This window comes from Cetorhinus maximus, chromosome 15 (assembly GCF_964194155.1).
Source record: "Cetorhinus maximus chromosome 15, sCetMax3.hap1.1, whole genome shotgun sequence".
NCBI classification, from domain to species: Eukaryota; Metazoa; Chordata; class Chondrichthyes; order Lamniformes; family Cetorhinidae; genus Cetorhinus; species Cetorhinus maximus.
Genome location: NC_135893.1, coordinates 82,269,181 through 82,288,500, shown reverse-complemented (window position 1 = coordinate 82,288,500; position 19,320 = coordinate 82,269,181). Strand labels below are relative to the sequence as shown.

Here is a 19,320-nt window from a genome sequence, read left to right as displayed (position 1 = left end):
ATGGCAAGATTCCACAAACAGAATAAGATGAATAATTGGGATGAGGGCCAGGATACCTGGACCCTCTGCTCTTTGAATAGTGTCTAGAGATCCTGAGAGTCAGGCTGGGCTTCAGTTTAATAAATCACAGCACCAGAAACAGTGCAGCACCTCCTTAGTATTGCACTGAAGGGCTGGCCAGGATTCTGTACTCAAATCCTGGAGTGACTTTCTGATTCAGCGGTGAAAGTGCCACCAATCAAATCAAGCTGACACTTGTACAAACTTGTGGATATTTATTGTCCATACTTAGTCATTCTGAGGCAGTTAAGAGACAACCAAATAATGTTAGACTGGAGTCACATGCAGGCCAGATGAGGTAAGAACATCTGGTTCCCTTCTTTGAAGGGCATTAGGGAACCAGTTGATCTTTTACGACAATCCAACAGCTTTGTGGTCGCAGCTGGTGATGTTGGGACTTGTGGCTGCGGGCCCAGGACTATACCTGTATATAGATTACTCAACATATAAAAACACAAAATGCTGAAAATGCACAAACTGAGTCAGCATTTGGAAAGGGAAAAGGAAAGCTGATGTTTTAGAGTCAGAAGGCAGTTCTGATTAGCTGCTGTATGTTCCCAGAATTCTTTTTTGACATGTTGAGTTGAAGACTAGGGAAATGTGGGAATTTCAGTGATGGGCAACGGAAATGATCTGTGGGAGTGGGGTTTAGCCTTGATTCAGGATCTTGAGTTAATTTCACATGGAGCAAATTAGACCTGGAAGTCTTGGTCTAAAATCCAATCTATCAGTTTGGCTCTGAGATGAATGATGCATTGTGGGCTTCATGGCCAATTGGAATGCTCCTTTGCTCATTTACTCAAATAAATAATTCAGTTTTCACATTTGCTGTTTTGCAGCCTTCAAGAAAATTCCTTGGGTCTGGATGGGGCAATGTGCATTGCAATTGCATTGAAATACAACCGCTGCCTCAGCCATATCAAGTATGTGTCTCTTTTGCTCTTGTTCTGGTCTATTTCACAGTCTGCTTTGTCCCTCTGCCCTTTTCTAGGTCCCCACACTAGCCAAAGAGTAAAGTTACCCCCAAAGATAACAGGTGATTCGCTAGTAACCCAACCACCAGTGCACCTTTTGAAATGGTTTAAATTTGGCTTGGTGCCATTTTTAGCTGACTCCATATGAGAGAATCATCAACATCAGGGCCAACAGGGCAGTTAAATAATCAGATGCCAATCATTAACAACCTTTAAGGCCTTCTGTTTTCCTTGGTGTTGTGGGAAGTAATTTTGAGCGTGGATATACTTGTGACAGTGATGATGTGATGGTATCTGATTAGTCAATGCTCCCTCTATCTGTCACCTGGTCTGACGTCTGTTCTGTGATGAATTAGGTTTTCCTTCCAGATGCAGCCCAAACATTAAAGAGCATAACACTGTGACATTTCATCCCATTGACTCTTTTTCTTTTACAGTCTCCAGGGCAACAGGATTGGTGAATCAGGGGCAAAGGTCATCGCTACTGAAATCAGAAGCAAATCTCCGCACTGCATCGTTGAAATGTGAACCAAATCATCTGGAATGGAATCTACAGCAGTAGTGACTGGCTCAGAATGCCCCCTTCCTCATATAATACACTCCATTTCACTCAAATGTTTCATACACTTTAAACTGGACAGCCCTCGGGGTTTTTGAATGGCAGGTACTGGGTGTGGTGATCTCTGACCCTCAAAGTCTCTGATAGGTGTGCACAGGGTGTGGTGACCTCCCCAAGCAGGGCTATAGTTTCAGTCTTTACTACAGTACTAATGAGCTACAGTGTAGGGATGTTTCCACTCACAGGCTGTATTTGAAGTGACTGAATACACAATAATCTACTTTAAATCCAATCCCTGTGAAAAGGATAACCAAGCACTGTACTGAACAGAGACTAACCCAGTACTGTACCTAATGCAGACTACTATATTTTTTTCCAGTGACACCTTTAGAACCTGTCTGGATTATTTAATTTGCTGGGCTGTTCCTATCTGTTGCTGGGCATCATATGGCTGGTGTTGATGCCACCTGTGGCCCCATAGTACCTACAGCGTTGGAACTGTGCTTCAATACCACAAACCTAGAAATGTTGCTGTAGACCAAGGTGTTGTAGACCAGAGGGCAGAGATGTGGCTAATTATTATTTACAGATAAATTACAGGGAATATTCCACAGGGTCAGCAGTAATGATGAGGCAGATTCCTGGATTCATTTTGGTAGGAAGAACACGGAGAGGTAAAATAAAAATGGTGCAATTCTAAAGGGGTGCAGGAGCAGTGGGATCTGGGGGGTATATATACAAAAATCGATGAAGGTGGCAGGGCAGGGTGAGAGCATGGTTAATAAAGCATGCAGGATCCTGGGATTTATAAATAAGGGCATAGAGTACATAAGAAGGAAGTTATGGTAAACCTGTATAAAACTAGTTCAGCCTCAGTTGGAGTATTGCATTCAACTCTGGGCACCATACTTTAGGAAGACATTAGAGAGGGTGCAGAAAGATTCAAGAGAATGGTTTCAGGGATGAGGGATTTCAATTATGTGGATAGATTGCAGAAGCTGCAGCTGTTCTCCTGGGAGAAGGTTGAGAAGAGGTTTGATAGATATGTTCAAAATCAGTGAGGAGTCTAAACAGAGTAGTTAGGGAGAAACTGCCCCTATTGGAAGAGTGAAGAACTAGAAGATACCAATTTAAGATGATTGGCAAGAGAAGTAACAATAACATATGGAAATGTTTTTTTACGCAGCTAGGACCTGGAGTGCACAACCTGAGAGTGTGGAGGAGGCAGATTCAATTGTGGCTTTCAAAAGATCATTATCAGAAGAGAAATAATTTGCAGGGCTATGGGGAAAGGGCGGGGAAATGGCAAAGGTCAACCGCTCTTACAGAGAGTTGGCTGAATAGCCTCTCTCTGTGCTGTAACCATTCTATGACTCCATTTTAAACAGAGCTGATCACTAACTCCTGATAGACAAGACTTTCAGGTTTGAGGATTGCAACTGCCTGTAATCCCCTAATCGGTCTATCACAGGCCACTTTGCCATCTCCTTCCTCTAATCATCCAGCTTTCTGTGAAACTCAGCACCAGAAGTATCCCGAGCTGTGCGGAGTAGCAGAGCATAGGTAGGAGGCTAGTGTGGATGGTCGTTCTGTTTGTATATATGTTATTTACAGTATAAATTTCTATTTATCTTTTTTCAGAAAATGCACCAATAAAAGATAATTTGGCCATTGAAGAATTTGGGGATGGCCACAGTGTCTTCAGTTTCTGTCTCATGTGGTATCTGCTTCCTTCAGCCAACAGGTGTTCTGCCTATCTGATCAAGCTGTACTAGGGAAAACAATTCAGAGAGCTGGAACTCCAAAGCTACAGCTGTGTTTTTGCCCCATGTTCCTTGTGTGAAATATTTCTACTCTACACTGCTCTACCTGTAAATAAGGGGCCAATTAGCTTAGATGGCTAGGGCGTGATTCAGAATAACACCATGTTCCGGCTGAGGTAGACTTGGGACCTACCTCCTAGAACTGCCACTGAGAGTAGAAGGAATGGCAAACTACCACTAAAAAAAAACTGCCAAGGAAATGGCTCAGGATGAAGCATCAGCAGACAAAGGGCTTTGGGCAGAGCACACACGAATGAATGAATGACTTGTAACTAATAGTATTTTAGTCAGTACACAGTGGGCTAACAGTGTGATAGAGACTTGGAGTTATATGTGCACAAATTGTTGAAGGTAGCAGGGCAGGGTTGAGAAAACAGGTAATAAAGTATATGGGATCCTAGGTTTTATAAATAGATGCATGGAGTACAAAAGCGTGGAAGTCATAATGAACCTTTATAAAACATTACTTAGTCTTACCTGGAGTATTCTATCCAATTCTGGACACCTCACTTTAGGAAGGACGTGAAGACATTGGGAAGGGTATAGAAAAGATTTGAGACTGGTTTGAGATGAGGGACTTCACTTTGATAGATTGGAGATGCTAGGGTTATTCTCCTTGGAGAAGTGAAGGTTGAGAGGAGATTTGATAGAGATGCCCAAAATCATGAGGGGTCTGATCAGGAGAAACTTCCCATTTGTGGAAGGGTTGAGAACCAGAGGACATCGATTTAAAGTAATTGGCAAAAGAACCAAAGGCAACATGAGGAAAAGCTTTTTACGCAGTGCGAGACTAGGATCTGGAATGCACTGCCTGATTGTGTGCTGGAAGCAGATTCAATCTTTCAAAAGGGAATTGGATAAGCACCTGAAGGGAAAAGAAATCGCATGGCTACAAGGAAAGAGCAGGGAGAGTGGGACTAACTAAATTGCTCTTGCAGAGAGCCTGCATGGATGGAATCAACAGGTCAAATGGCCTCCTCCTGTGCTGCAATGATTCTAAGATTCCAGGTAGCATCATAAGGGTGGGATATTCTGGCCCCGCCCAGTGCTGGGATCGTCCGGTCCCACCGAAAGTCAATGGACTTTTGGCTGGTCTGTCAAATCTCCCGCAGTGGGTCCCGCCACAATGGGGCTAGGAAATCCCGGTCTAAGTGTTCCAGGGAGAAATTTATTGTGATTGGGATTTGCTTTTAGATTTGGGCTGCACTAACCCACACAAGGCTGATTGAATGGAGGTCTCTGTTCTTGGAAGCATTGGTCAGCTCCTGGAAACTGCCAGCAGTTGTGTATATGAGGAAAGGTTTTGGGAAACAGCCCATCCCATAACACATGCCTCACTGTAGCATCTTACCCAAAGCAGCTCTGACAGTGCAGCACTCTAAGCACTGCAACCTTGATAGTGACACACTTAAAGACAATCTTCAAGAACAAAACCTTCTCAGTGACTTGGGAATGTGATATAGGCAACAAAACAAAGATGTGTGGGATGGAATCTCAGGATGTGGGACTTCTGTGGTAGCATTCTCTGATTGCAAGGCTGTGCATCTTCTGAAATGGTGCTTTTGATATGTTACACTTCCTGTGTGCCCTTCCCAAAAATGCACTCATCACATCCTGCCAATGCAGATGTAAAAACATCCACCAGGAACTGTTAATAGTTTCGAAGGCCATGATCATGTGAATGAGAACAATCCTATAGTTCAAATAAACCATCTGTCTCTGCACATGTGGGAGGATCCAATTCCTCAATGAGAGATTAATGAAATCAACTATGGGCTTGGTATAGCTACAGGTTGGATATTCTACAATGCACTGGAATCCAGGCTTGTGTGTTGTATAGAGTCAGCCTGATTAGTGAGGGGCATGGTGTGTGCCTCAGCGGACGGGACAGTCATGCAGAGCCCCCATAACCACCCATCGCCCGCCCCCCCACCCCCACCCCCACCCCCTCAAATGATGCAAGCAGCCCCTAAAAAGGCATTAATCCTGAAGGTCAGCACTGCACTGGGCTCCAGATAAAATTCTGGACTTCTCCAATTGCAGCTCAGCAATTGCACAGTATTGGTCAAGGCCAGGGTCAAGGAGATTTGATAGAGATGCCCAAAATCATGAGGGGTCTGATCAGGAGAAACTTCCCATTTGTGGAAGGGTCGAGAACCAGAGGACATCGATTTAAAGTAATTGGCAAAAGAACCAAAGGCAACATGAGGAAAAGTACACAAGTTAGACCAAACCCTTCCCTGCATCACTGTGGAATGAAACTAGCACACTGTACCAAGCAAACATGCTGAGATTTATTTTGCTCCTGAGGTGGCAATGCAAGATAAAGAATCATTTACACTGAAACATTTAATATATATTTACCAGGACAGTAGCATCTGTTTCATTTGGGTCTCTAGTTGTATAATATTAAATCAAAAGCATAAAATAAACTCTGAATAAATACAATTAAAACAAGTTTGCAAGAGACACATTTATCTGTAAAATGGAGAACGCTTTGATGTTTGAGGCTGCTATTACAGGTGGAATATGCTGACAAATTCCTATATCTTATCCTGCACAGCGCAGTGTTAAGTTTATATTGAGTAGAAACTCTAACCCCAACTGCTTACTTTGTTCCCAGAGGGACTTCCAAGCCAATTTCCACTGTGACTTGTGTTAAATGTAGAGACACTGCCCATCTTTCATCTGCGTTGAGGCGGAGTCATGGGCTAATGCAGTTGGTTGGATCAAGCTGAAGAAAAGCCCGTTTTATCTAAAAGGAATAATGCCTGGCACAGCCCTGAATCTCACATGGATGTCTGCCTGGAGGAATCAGAGCACCTACAGCTCACTGGTTCTGCATTTAATTGGATTCATATCTCTATCTTTGATGTAGAATAGGAAGAAGTTGAATGCAACAATATCTATCTTTAATGCATAATCTTAGGCTGATACAATTGGGCAAATGCAGCTTTGAGGCCTGCAGCCTACATGTTTAATTGATAAACTCACTGACCAGTTATTATCCAGGCCTCCAGATGAAGCAGATTGAGCTCGCTGTGTTACATTAGGGGACTAAAATTACTTAGTGAACATAGTTCTGTCGACCAACCTGAACCTGTATCGTTAGCAGCTGGGGAGAAGGCAGAGATTTATCCTATAGCACATCCCCAAGGAGACTATGGGAAGGAACCAACAGGAATAGAGATGAAAGAAGATTCTGTAGAAAACTTCTAAAGTTTAATCAGATCCCACCCTGAGAAGTAAGCAGCACCAGTCAAGCGTAGTTCAAACTGCTTTGTCAGGGTTATTTCAATACACAGCAAATTAGTGGTTACAGAATAACAAATATGGAAAGAAAAACTTTTAAACATGGAAAAAAACCAAAAGTTTGAGAAAAAATTGCTTTTTGCTGCACTGACTACTGCCTCATCTCTCTGAAATAGCAGCAGTGTGTTTTAAGAGTTTGGAGCTGTGGAGGTGATGATGTAAATGCTGTTACTGCAGCAGGTTAAGAATCTTGGAGCACGATCTGATGAATACTTTGAGGAGCAAGGGAGTCAAACAGACAGCAGATCAATCGTTCCACCTGTTCAAGAAACCAAGGTAACAAAGAGTAATCATTCATCTCATAAACCACAGGGCTAAAGTACAGGGCATAATCACTCATCCTGTAAATCAGCTCTCACCACTCCTCTCCATATCTCCCTCCAGACTGTCTGTTCTTGTGAACAAGCCTTGCCATCAATTAACTTATTGTGGATGATTGTATCCACAATGTGGCTTTAATGGAAACTTGGCTGAGGGGGATGACACCTTTCCCCTAAACAAAGCCTCCTCACCTGATTATACATTCCACCATTTGCTTTGCCCAGACAGTTGTAGTGGTATTGTGGCATTTATCACCAAATCATACCTACTCCTCTGGCACTTTATCCTTCTTTGAACATCTCCAACCCCCCCTCACCTCTCTTTCAAAATCCACATTCTCTACTTCCCACCCAAGTAAGATAAAAATGTTCGCACCAAGGTATCAGCACTTCTTTCCTCCCTCAGCCTCTACACTGAAAGACATCTTCATGATTTTAATCTTCATCCCAAGTTATCGTGCTCTCTCTCCTTTGAATTCACTGTCTTCTTATCCTCCCTAAATCTCTCCCTCCATGTGAACTCCCCAACCCATATTCACCTCCATCCCCTTGCTATTTTAAGTGACCTCACTCCTCCCATTGTGTGAATCGCAGATATGGTCATCTCTGATCACTTCCTTGTATCACTGTCCACCCACTTCAACTATCCCATCCAAACTCTGTATCTCCCTGTATCTCTGTATTTATGTATCTTCCCCCAGCCCAACCCAGAAAAAGCAACCCCCCCAATTTACTTACAATTGCACTTTCAAAATCCCAACCGTTTAACCAACTGTTTAACCTCTGTTCACTATGATAATTATGCAGCTACTGATTTGTTCAGCTGCAGAAGTTTCAAAGTGAACTGCACCCTCACTTCCATCTTTGAAACTTTAGTCATCACAAAAACCATTGTTTTCTCTCACCCTGGTCATTCCCCTACCAGGGTCCTCATCTCTGCTACCTTAAGTCCAACAGACACAGACTTGAACGGATATGGTGGACAACTGGTTTAGCTATTTACTTCCAGGTTTTGTTGGACCAGATAAAGGACTATCAGGTCCTGTTCTTGTCTGCTAAAACTACTCACAATTCCAGGAGCATCCTGGAATGTAAAAATAACCCTGGCTTCTTTCCCTGGTGGAAGCCATCTTCTAAAACCCCTCTTTCACGTCTCCTCCACCTTCACCAACAAGTGTGAGGATCTTATGGAGTTCTTTACCTCTGAGATCAAGACCATCTAATTAGCTGCTTCTCTCATGTCCCTCTCTTGCACTAGTCCACCAGGCCAAACTTCCTCTAAAGATCTGCTGCCCTGGCCTGAATTTACACTGTTCTCAACTTTCTTTCCTATCTCCCACCATGTCCTCTCCAAGGACCTTATTCTGATTGTGACAAAGGTATACAATCCCTTGTCCTTCTCGACCTGTTTGGGGATAGAGTCGGTGCAAAAGGCACAGGGAGTGCAGAATTCTTAAAATGCTTTCAGAAGAACTTCTTTTGTCTATGCAACAAGTCCCACAAGGACAAGGGGCAATTCTGGATTTAGTTTTAAGAAATGAAGCTAGGCAGATGGAAGGGTATCAGTGGGAGAACATTTGGTAGTAGTGATCATAATTCAGTTAGATCCAGAGTGGTTTAGAAAAGCATAAAGAAAGACCAAGTGCAAAAATTTTAAATTGGGGAAAGGTGAATTTTACTAAGCTATGATGCAATTTGGAAAATGTGGACTGGATATAGCTACTAGCAGGTAAATCAATGTCAGAGCAGTGGGAGGTATTCAAGGAGGAGATAATGAGGGATCAGAACAAATATGTTCCCACAAGGAAAAAGGGCGGGACTCCCAAACCTAGATCCCTCTGGATGTCGAAGAGCATACAGAGTGGGATAAGGCAAAAAGAGAAATGTCAAATGTCAAGAGCTCAATAATGCAGAAAGCCTAGATGGGTATATAAAATGCAAGGTAAAATTAAAAATGAAATTAGGAAAGCAAAGAGAGGCAAGTAAAATCAAGAAAATCCCAAAGATATTTTATAGGTACAAAAACAGCAAGAGGATGACTAAGGCTGTTTCCAGGGGAGTTTTGCAGGGTTAGGTACTCGGTCCCTTGCTTTTCACTGTATAAGTCAATGATTTAGACTTAAATAAATGGGACATGATTAAGAAGATTGCAGATGATACAAAAATTATCTGTGTGGTTGAAAGAGAGGAAGAAAGCTGTAGTCTGCGGGAAGATATCAAGTTAGGTAGATGATCAGGTAGATTGAGGTAGATGATCAGCAATGATCTAATGAATGGTGGAGCAGACTCAATAAGCCGAATGGCCTACTCCTGTTCCTATGTTCCTACATCAGGTGGGCAAAAAGGTACAAATATAATTCAATTCAGAGAAATGTAAGGTAATGCACTTGGGTTGGGTTAACAGAATCACAGAATGGTTGCAGCACAGAAGGAGGCCATTCGTCTCGTCATGTCTAACAAGGCAAAGGAATACACAATAAATGGTAGGTAACTGAGATCTATAGAAGAAAAGAGGGACGTTGGAGTGTGTGCCACACCTCTCTGAAGATAGCAGGACAGGTAGCAAAGATGGTTAAAAAGTCATATATATATGGGGGATATATTCTATGCCTATAAAAGAAAGTAACAGCAGGAAGGTTATGCTAGAATTGCAAAAACATTAGTTAGGCCACCAGCTAGAGTACAGCGTGCAGTTCTGGTCACTGTCGAGGAGATTTATGAGGATATTGCCAGGAACGGAGAATTTTAGATACAAGGAAAGTTTGGAAAGGCTGGGTTTTTTTTGGCATAGAGGATGCTGAGGGGAGATTTAATTAAGATTGTGAGGGGCCCAGGACAGAGTGGATAAGAAGGACCCATTTCCCTTAGCAGAGGGGTGATTAACCAGAGGGTGTAGATTTAAAATAAGTGACAGAAGGATTAGAGAGGAATTGTGGAGAATCTTTTTCACTTAAGAGGGTGGTGGGGGCCTGGAATTCACTGCCTGAAAGGGTGATAGAGGCAGAAACCCTCATAACATTTAAAAAATACTTGGATATGCACTTGAAGTGCTGTAACCTATAGGGTTTCAGACCAAAAGTGGGATTAGGCTAATTTGCTCTTTCATGGCCGACAGTCACCAATGGACCGAATAGCCTCCTTTTGTGCCGTAAGTTTGCTATTTTTCCATTCTGCCTTCCTTAAACTTGAGGTCATCTGAAACTCTGCTGCCCATGTCCTGACTCGCACCAAGAGCTATTCACCCATCAGCAGCCTTGTGCTCGCTGATTTACATTAGTTCCTGATTTTAAAATTTTCATCCTTGTTTACAAATCCCTCCATGGCCTCACCCCATCCTACCTCTGTAATCTCCTCCGGCTCCGCAACTCTCGGAGATATCTGTTCTCATCTAATTCTGGCCTTTTGAGAATGCTTAAATTTTAATTGCTCCAATATTGGTGGCCATGCTCTTCAGCTCCCAAGGCCCTAAACAGTGGAATTCCTCCCTAAACCTCTCTGCCTCTCTATTTCTCTCTCCTCCTTTAAGACACTCCTTAAAACCCACCTTTGTCCAAGCTTTTTGTCATCTGCCCCTATATCTCCTTCTGTGCATGTGTCAAATTTTGCTTTATAATGCTCCTGTGAAGCACCTTGGTATATTTAATTAGATTTATGACGCATTATAAATAAAAGTTGTTGTTGAAAACCACAGGATTGAAGTTCAGGAAGCAATTTTCATGTTCAATGTGGCTGTAGCGGTTATATGGGCAGGTCTAGAGATCATTGCTTTGGCCGGTTCTGCCACTGTACTGAAACCGGAACTGAACTTCCTTTACAATTGTTTCAAAATTAGATTAGAAAATATTAAAGGAAGTTAAATTGTTTCAATTATTTGATTCAAATTAGGATTTATCAAGTTATTGAAAATCTCCAGTTCAGTTCAGGTATAGAATGACTAGCACGGCCCTGTCCCAGTCCACAAAGAATGGGTAAAGTAGCGAAGATATTTGTTATTTTACATAAAACATAATATTCATAAGTGAACAAATTTTACATCATTTTCAAAAAGAACAGAAAGGCAAATTGTGTGAATGTTCTAGAACATCGATATGTATAAGATGTAAGGGGCAGCGTGCAGGAAACAATGGACTGAGTACTTACCTGTGGCTCACTCTTTGGGTAGATGAAATACTGCAGACAATCCTCAAGCTCCAGTTTTTTCCAAGCAAGGCTGGAATAGACAGGAGCAGTTAATTTGGGAATTTTGTCATATGCATTTAAGTTATTTATGAAAAGAATTAGAGGTAGCCAGTAAAAAAACTTCCTGCAGCATATAAACCCACTTCGCTCATGTTGATGTTTTAGCTATTTTGCTGGTGTAATGGTGCTGGGGCAGACTGAACTATTGTATGGTCAGCTGCTTAGTAGTGCTGATTGAAGGCTTGATTCATGTTCACGGCCGGGCTGGATATACCAAATAGTGGACAGGTGGCAAAAAAGACTTCACAGCTTGCCGACTCAATATTTGGAGGCCCACGTCCTGACTTGACCTGGATGGGGCGATTCCAATGTGCTAGCAGCCCACATTATTTGTATGGTATCCCTGGTCCTCCTAGCCCCACAACAGTGATTAAAAATTTTCTGGCTGCCCTTGAGCTGGAGTGCCATGTGTATTTGGTGGGGTGAGCTCAGTGCAGGCTCTGCCCAGCTGAGTCCCAAAATGATGATTGGGATCCTATGCACATCATTAAACCCCAATGTTGATAATGTAGAGTCTACTGGCAGAATCAGGGTGGGGGGGAAGTCTCCAGCCCATATGAAGCTGACATTGGCCAAATGGGATGCAGGACCAAGTGACAAGGTTTTTCACACTGTTGTAGGGTTGTTAAAACTTGTTTTAGTGACAGTTGTGAAAATCTCCCCCATTATATACAATAAACTTGGAGAGAGCCTGAAGGCTGGATCAACAGTTACTGCCACTAGGGAATATTTCCATTCAAAGAACAGAATGGATAGAAAGCCTGCCATTTTCATTGCATATGTCATGAGTCTGACTCCACGACACACAGGAAGGGGGCGAGAAAGAAAGGAATTAAAGGAAGGGGTAGGGAGAGAGACACACAGAGAGGTTGCTCTGACAAATCATAGCTTGTCCTTGGCAGACAAATCTATTTATGTTTGATTTATGAAGAGGATTGCATCAATTGGCAATCCTGCAGATTTCAACATTAGCCAATTGCGTTTTTGGGATAAATCTAAACTGGAAATCCTTTGATTTGGGCGAATGGGGGAGGGTTATTAGTTTTGCCTGGTTTGGGACAGTGTGAGGACATTAGAAGGAGAAATGAGACAGTGGGCAGAATTTTATGTATGACGTGCGGGTGGCGGACCCCGCACGTCAGCACTTAAAATGTCGTGCGCTGATGTCAGGTGAGCGTGCTGACGTCAGCACGCGCCATCGCGATATTTAGCTGGGCAGGCACGCGATGAAGTGCAACGCGCGCCCGCCATTAATTAAAGGCCTTGTTAAGGCCCTTAACTCGGCAATCGACGCCGATTTTGAGGAGCCTATGCGATCTTTGGCTCGGTGCACGGGCGCAACGGGCAGGTGGATAAGTGGCTTTTTAACAAACCTCATCCACGGGCGGGATATGTAGGCTCAGAGGGGTTGTTAATGTTTTATCTGAAGTGTTTATTGCAGAAAGCGTTTTAAACTTGCCTGTGTGATTCCAACAGCTTTCCCTGTACTTTGAAGCTTCAGCTCACCTGTCTGCAGGCAGTAATATTTATCGGGCCTGCAGCTTTCCGGAGGCCTCCATTTAGCCTGGGGGTATGGGTTCTGACATCTTTACTGGAGGCAGCTCCTCTGAGGAGGAAGGGAGGGATAGGATAAGGAGGAGGCCAGGAGTGGACAATCAGCCTCCAGGGGAGCCACCTTTGGGAGGTCAGGCGCAGGCACAAGGGGCGCAGGGCCAAGAGGTTGTCCAAAGTGGAAGGGGCCGCAGAAGACGCCACTATCCTGCTGCTAGGGTATATAGGTGGCGAAGCAGCTACCTCAATATGACTGAGGTGCAGTGCCGAAGGAGGCTCTGACTATCAAGGGGGACAGTGAACTATGTCTGTCAGATGATTGGCCCTGAGATCTCCCCTAACTGTGTGGGTGGACACCCCATGCCAGCGGCTCTGAAGGTCACAGTTGCCCTCTACTTCTATGCACCTGGCTCCTTCCAGGGCTCGGTGGGTGATCTTTGCGGTGTCTCCCAATCAGCTGTCCACACTTGTGTCAAGCAGGTTACAGGAGCTCTGTTCAAACATGCATTGACCTTCATCCACTTCCGCTGCAACCAGGCAAGTCAGGCACAGCGAGCCAGAGGCTTCGCGGCCATTGCTGGCTTCCCCTGTGTCCAGGGTGCTATTGACTGCACACATGTGGCCATCAAGGCACCAGCAGGTGAGCTTCATCAACAGGAAGGGCTTCCACTCCATGAACGTGCGGATAGTGCGTGATCACAGGATGCAGATTCTGCAAGTTTGTGCAAGGTACCCAGGCAGCTCCCACGACGCCTACATCCTCAGACACTTCCAGGTGCCGGGGCTCTTCAGTGCTCCGGCTCGGCTGGATGGTTGGCTGCTGGGTGACAAGGGCTATCCCCTCTGAAGGTGGCTCATGACGCCACTCCGCCGTCCAAGAACAGAAGCTAAGGAGCGCTACAATCGGAGCCACGGCAGCACAAGGGCTGTGGTGGAGAGAGCCATCGGTCTTCTCAAGATGCGCTTCCGTTGCCTGGACCGCTCAGGGGGCGCACTCCAGTACCCCGCAGATCACGTCTCTGTGATAGTGGTAGCATGCTGCGCTCTGCACAATCTTGCGCTGGAAAGGGGGGATGCAGTTGACGATGAAGACCTTGACGCAGTGGATGAGGCTGCACATGATGAATCCAGCAGTGGCTCAGAGGATGAGGAAGCACAGGGCAATGATGATGGGCAGCACGCCGACCCACTACTACATCAAGGAGGCAGGGACATCCGGGACACTTTAATCCAATGAACCTTCAGCTAGCTCCACACACATGGATCTGCAGGACCAGCGTTGCCTGGCACTTCCACACATGGCACTTAGGTGCTACATCTTCCGCCTCATCAGCTGCAACTAAGGGTTTAGTACATAAACATCAATGTCCACTCAAACACTCATGATATGTCTGTGAAACATACAAATGCAGCACAAAGGAAACACCCTCTGCCATGGTCACAAATGTGGACTTTATTGCCACCAAAAAAATTAACAAACGTCGCTCTGGCGCTGATAATCAAACATTCCCTAATCTAGGGCCAACACAAATTCACCAGTGACAAACCTGTGGAGTGCCTAATCTGCCTTATGCTTATGTTTGCGGGTGCTACGTCTTGGTGCCGCCCCATTTCTTGGAGTGGCTTGTAAGACAGCCTGCTGATTCTGCTGTCCTGTTGGCCTCAATGACCTTGGCGGCCGTCCTCTGGCCCGTGGAGCCTGTGCTGGCCCTGCCTGGGAAGGAGTGGCCAGTTCCACAACTGATACAACGGTCACTGTCAGAGGGGCGGAGGAGCTGCTGCCCTCATCCGGAACGCCCTGAGAGGAGCTCATAGCGACGACAGGCAGCTGCTGCGCCGACATGAGGTCACATTGGACCTCCCTGCTCACCGCAGATGGATGGGCACCGAGCTGGGACACTTGGTGCCCAGAACATTTCCCACATTGCCAATGACCACCTGTGGCCATTAGCTCTGTGAGGGCTTGCAGGTCAGAGTGTAACCCAATCAGAAGATTCTCAATCTGTTGGAAGCCCCTCTGCATCAGTCGCCAATCTCTCAATGGAGGAAGCCTGAAGCTCTGTCCTGAGGTTCATGCTATCACTGACACTCTGCCTGGATTCCTCCACCACAGAGACCAAGTGAAGCACACCCTCATGCAACCCTGCCAGATGCTCCAGCGCACCCTGCTGCTTGTCCTGCAGCTGCTGCATGGCGGACATCTCCAGAGGCACATTATCACTGCCCGACTCAGCATGTGCCTGGTCCCCTGCAGACCTTCAGCCGCTGGCGCCATCAGCACTCTCTGTCCATGCCATCTCCTCCAGCGATTGTGAAATGCCCTCTCCACTGTGCCCTGGGACACGAGCCGACGTTATAATCCCCACCGATGTGGTAGTTGCTGCGCTGGTGCTTGGCTCGCTGAAATGATGTGACGCAAGTTGCAAGTGACGCCCCTCAGGTGTGGAGGGGGTGCTCTGGACTTGTTGCTGGCAGCCATGCAGTGGTGAGGCTGAAATTAAGAACAAGGACAGTGCATCAGTTAGCGTTCAGTCAGTAACACCATTCATCCCTTTCCCCCCCAGCCTCATAATGCGCTCAACCTTCAAGAACCTAAGGAGACCAACATTGGTGGGGTGGTAAATAGTCAAGAGGAGACCCAAACATTACACGTGCATACAGACAGGCTGGTCAGATGGCCTAAGGAATGCCACATGGAATGTTATGTGGATAAGTGTGTGGTTTAGCACTTGGGCGAGACAAACAAAGTACGGGAATACATGAGTAATGGTAGGACTGTGGAAAGTCACGACGATTACAGGGACCTTGCTGGGAAGACCCGTTAAGGTAGCAGAACAGGAACATAAGGCGTTCAACAAGGTCAAAGCCAGACTTGCCTTTATTAGCCGAGGAATAAAATGTAGGAAAAGGGAGGTCATGTTGCAAGTGCAGAAAACGCTGTCGAGGCCACATCTACACTTCTGCGTTCAGTTGTGACCTGTGCTTCATGGGAGGAATGGCATTGGAGTGGGGAGAGTGCAGAGGTTCCTGACCTGGATACATGCTGGCCTGGAGAGTTGGAGTTATGAAGAAACATTGCATACACTTGCGACATTTGCCGTAGAACACAGGAGATTGACAGGTCACATTATTGACCTTCATAACGTTATGAGGGGCATAGAACAGGTGGACATAAGGCAACATTTCCCCTTGGCGCAGGGATGACTAACGTGGTGGCATTTATTTAAGTTGAGTGCCATGAGGTTGACAGGTGAGGTGCTGAGGACGTTTTGGACAGAGTAATGTGGGACGCACTGGCTAAATGGGTGGTGGAGGTACAAACCCTCCTAAGATGCAATAAGTCTTTGGATGTGCAGCAGCGATGCCATGGCATGTTAGGCCATGGGGATAGTGGTCACAAATGGGATAAGGCGACTTTGGAAGGTGCTAGAGATGTGCATCCTCAAGGGGCCAAGGGACCTTTGTGTATGACCCACACGTCTGACTGTATCAGTCTGTGAATGAACAGTGTTGCTGCATTAACGATGCAATCATCAGTGCTTTGGATGGTGGGGAGACAGAGCGGATGGGATTGTGGGCTTCAAATACCTGGCCACTGCACCCCAGCCTCACCGACACCTCCCGACCTGGCCGCTTGCCTCCTCCCCAGCTCCATGGCCTGCTCCTCAAATGTGGTGACGTGTTGCAGCACGGTGTGCCCACCACCAGTCCTCTGGTGCTCCCTGAGATTGTGTTCTGTTTTTACCTGCAGAACATAGAAGAGCATTTATTGGGGCTGATCGCTCATGTACTCTGCACGCGCATGCCACACCCCAACCACAGTGGCCCATCTGAGGCCTCCAGCGGCTCTTGTCCACACTACTGGTGATCAGTCACCAGAAGATAGTATGGCTGCTCCCAACCCCCTCCCCCAACGGCCACCTTGGACACATTCAGCGTTCATCACTTTGAATAACACACGGGTCTTAGCGCCCATGGCAAGGAGGCGCAACTAAGTGGGGCGCTGAGGCCAGCAGATGGTTCTTGGCCACAAAACCTTGAAGCTCCCGTTCCACCATCTCATCACCATCAATAAGACATGTGTTGGAGTTCTGAGTATGTGCCTAGCTGCCTCCCCTGCAGGGTGCCCCCAGACTACTCAAATGCGACAAACACCAACATATGCTGCAGGGAGAACCCATCTTCTCAACCACTAAGACTGATGTAAGCATGGTCACTATCTGTTTGCCCATCCAGCATGTGCCAAATGCCCAATGCAGTAACAACACTAAGACTTGGCAGGGGCCTCAAAGGCTAAGGCTACCTGCTGGGTTAAATGGCCAAGGCCGACATGGTACTCACCCTTCCAGAGCGCAACAAATCATTGAAGAGTTTGTGGCACTGGGTTCCTGTGCGCCGCACAGCATCTTGAGAGTTTACTGCCTCCGCCACCTCCTGCCACGCCTGCTTGGTAACGTGGGGGGCTCTCCTCCTCCCATCCTCAGGAAACAACACCTCCCGTTGATGTGACACCTCTTCAAGGAGGGCAGCAAGGCAGGCATCAGAGAACCGATGGGCACATTGGCTCCCCGCTGGCCTACCCTGCAGCCTGCCCCGCTCCTCCTCTGCCCTGCCCTCCTCTGGAGCCTGCTGTGCAGACTGGTCGGTGAACAGCCAAAAGGAGGCTGCCTGGCCTTTCTTTATACAGACTGCCGGTTCCCCATTGTAACCAACGGTCTGTACACGCCCGCCGCACATTTGAAATTCCCACTGTACACTGGAGTCTACAACGCGCTGGGCGGGCCTTAATTGACCCGCCCGCACAAAATGGCGGTGCGGCCCATTTCGCCGGTGGAGATCGGCTACGCGCCTGCCGCCGATTGGGTCAGGCCCACCCGCCCGACAAACATAAAATTCTGCCCAGTGATTCTGTTATAAGATAAACTGGCAATGTTAAAATGAGCTCAGTCCTGGATATTGCAACAAGATATTCTGGAGAACGGCAGATATTACAAAATAATAAATGAAAAAGAGTTGCTGCAACTACAGAAGTTTCAGAACAACTGCACTTTGATATTCCAGGAGGTTGGAGAGATGATCTTGAACCTCAGTGAGAGCCACTGCCTATGCTAGAAACCCTTTGACTACATTAACAGCATTTCTGGGCCAAATCGGGTAATACATCCAGCTGAATCTTAAATGAGGGAAATTCACACTGAGTCAAACTTGGAGTTCCTAAAGGTGTGCCTTTGAGGGTGGCAGCAGGTTTTGCTGCTGCTCTATCCAGCCTCAACTGGAATATTGGCCAGAATTTTTCTGTCGGCGAGTTGTGGGTGGGGCCCACTCGCCGACGCGAAAATGACGCGGGATGACATCGGGGGAAACCCCAGACGTCATCCAGCTCCATTTAAATATTCAGGAAGGTGGGCGGACAGCGAAATCAGCTGTCCGCCCGCCGACCTGTCAATGGCCAATTGAGGCCATTGACAGGGTAGTTAACCCAATTAAAGGCCCTGCCCGTCCAATGCTTCTGAAAAAACATGAAACCTCATCCACTGGCGGGATGAGGTTTCATGTCTGTTTTTAAAAAGTTTAATAAAGTTTTAGTCATATTTATTAACATGTCCCATCTCGTGTGACGTTGTCACAAGGGGGACATTTTAATAATTTTTTTATTTTTCTATTTTTGATGTTTATAAAGCTTTCACCGATCTCCCTGAGACAGCACTTAGTCTCAGGGAGATGTGTGCTCTTTCGTGCGCATGCGCGAAAGAGCGCACTTTAACAGTTGGGGAATCCCTCCCCTCCTTCCCGTTGGGCAGCCTTCTGGGTGGGCCTAGTTGGCCCGCCCACTCAAAATGGCGGCAGGGCCCACTTCGGCGGCTGCAATCGGCTGCCCACCCGCCACCGAGCCTGTCAGGCCCGCCCGCCCATCAAGGGCAAAATTCTGCCCATTGTGTCCAGTTCTGGGCACCACACTTTAAGATGGATGTGATGGCTTTGAAGAGGGTGCAGAAAAAAGATTGACAAGAATGGATGAGGAACTTCCATTATGAGGATAGATTGGAAAAGGTGGCACTGTTCTTCTTACAGAAGAGAAGGTAGAGAGGAGATTTGATAGAGATGTGCAAAATCATGAGAGATCCGGCAGAGTAGATTGGGAGGAATTGTTCCCATTGGTGGAAGGGTCAAGAGCCAGAGGACACCGATTTAAGGTGAATGGCAAAAGAACCCAAGGCTAGATGAGGAAAAAAACTTTAAAATGCAGTGAATGTTTGGGATCTGGAATATACTGCCTTAGTGTGTGGTGGAAACAGATTCAATCATGGCTTTCAAAAGGGTATTGGGTAATTGTCTGAGGAGAAAGAATTTGCAGGGCTATGGGGAAAGGACAAGGTCAGGGACTAGCTGAGTTGTGCTTGCAAAGTGCCAGCACAAACATGATGGACCAAATGGCCTCCTCTTGTGCTGTAACAGATAACTGCTGATTTGGAGGCTGGAAT

General features: G+C 46.2%; 2 protein-coding genes across 9 annotated transcripts in view; one reads left to right on the top strand and one right to left on the bottom strand.

Moving 5' to 3' along the window:
* Positions 1 to 3,260, top strand: part of nlrc3 (NLR family, CARD domain containing 3) — a 63,018-nt gene extending 59,758 nt beyond the window's left edge. The window contains exons 18-19 of the mRNA XM_078558719.1: positions 900 to 983; positions 1,472 to 3,260. Coding sequence (XP_078414845.1) covers positions 900 to 983; positions 1,472 to 1,562 — 175 coding nt within the window. The 3' untranslated portion in view covers positions 1,563 to 3,260. The remainder of the gene's footprint in view (positions 1 to 899; positions 984 to 1,471) is intronic.
* A 2,444-nt stretch (positions 3,261 to 5,704) lies between these two features.
* Positions 5,705 to 19,320, bottom strand: part of LOC144690875 (dynein axonemal assembly factor 8) — an 88,673-nt gene continuing 75,057 nt past the window's right edge. For 5 of the 8 annotated variants that reach the window (XM_078558734.1, XM_078558739.1, XM_078558737.1 and 2 more), the window contains 2 exons: positions 11,189 to 11,258; positions 5,705 to 6,987 (listed from right to left, as the gene is read on the bottom strand). In XM_078558734.1, the coding sequence (XP_078414860.1) occupies positions 6,910 to 6,987; positions 11,189 to 11,258 (148 nt within the window). In that variant the 3' untranslated portion in view covers positions 5,705 to 6,909. Of the gene's footprint in view, positions 6,988 to 11,188; positions 11,259 to 19,320 lie in introns of those variants that run through there. The other 3 variants (XR_013578983.1, XM_078558738.1, XR_013578982.1) reach the window with 2 other exon arrangements.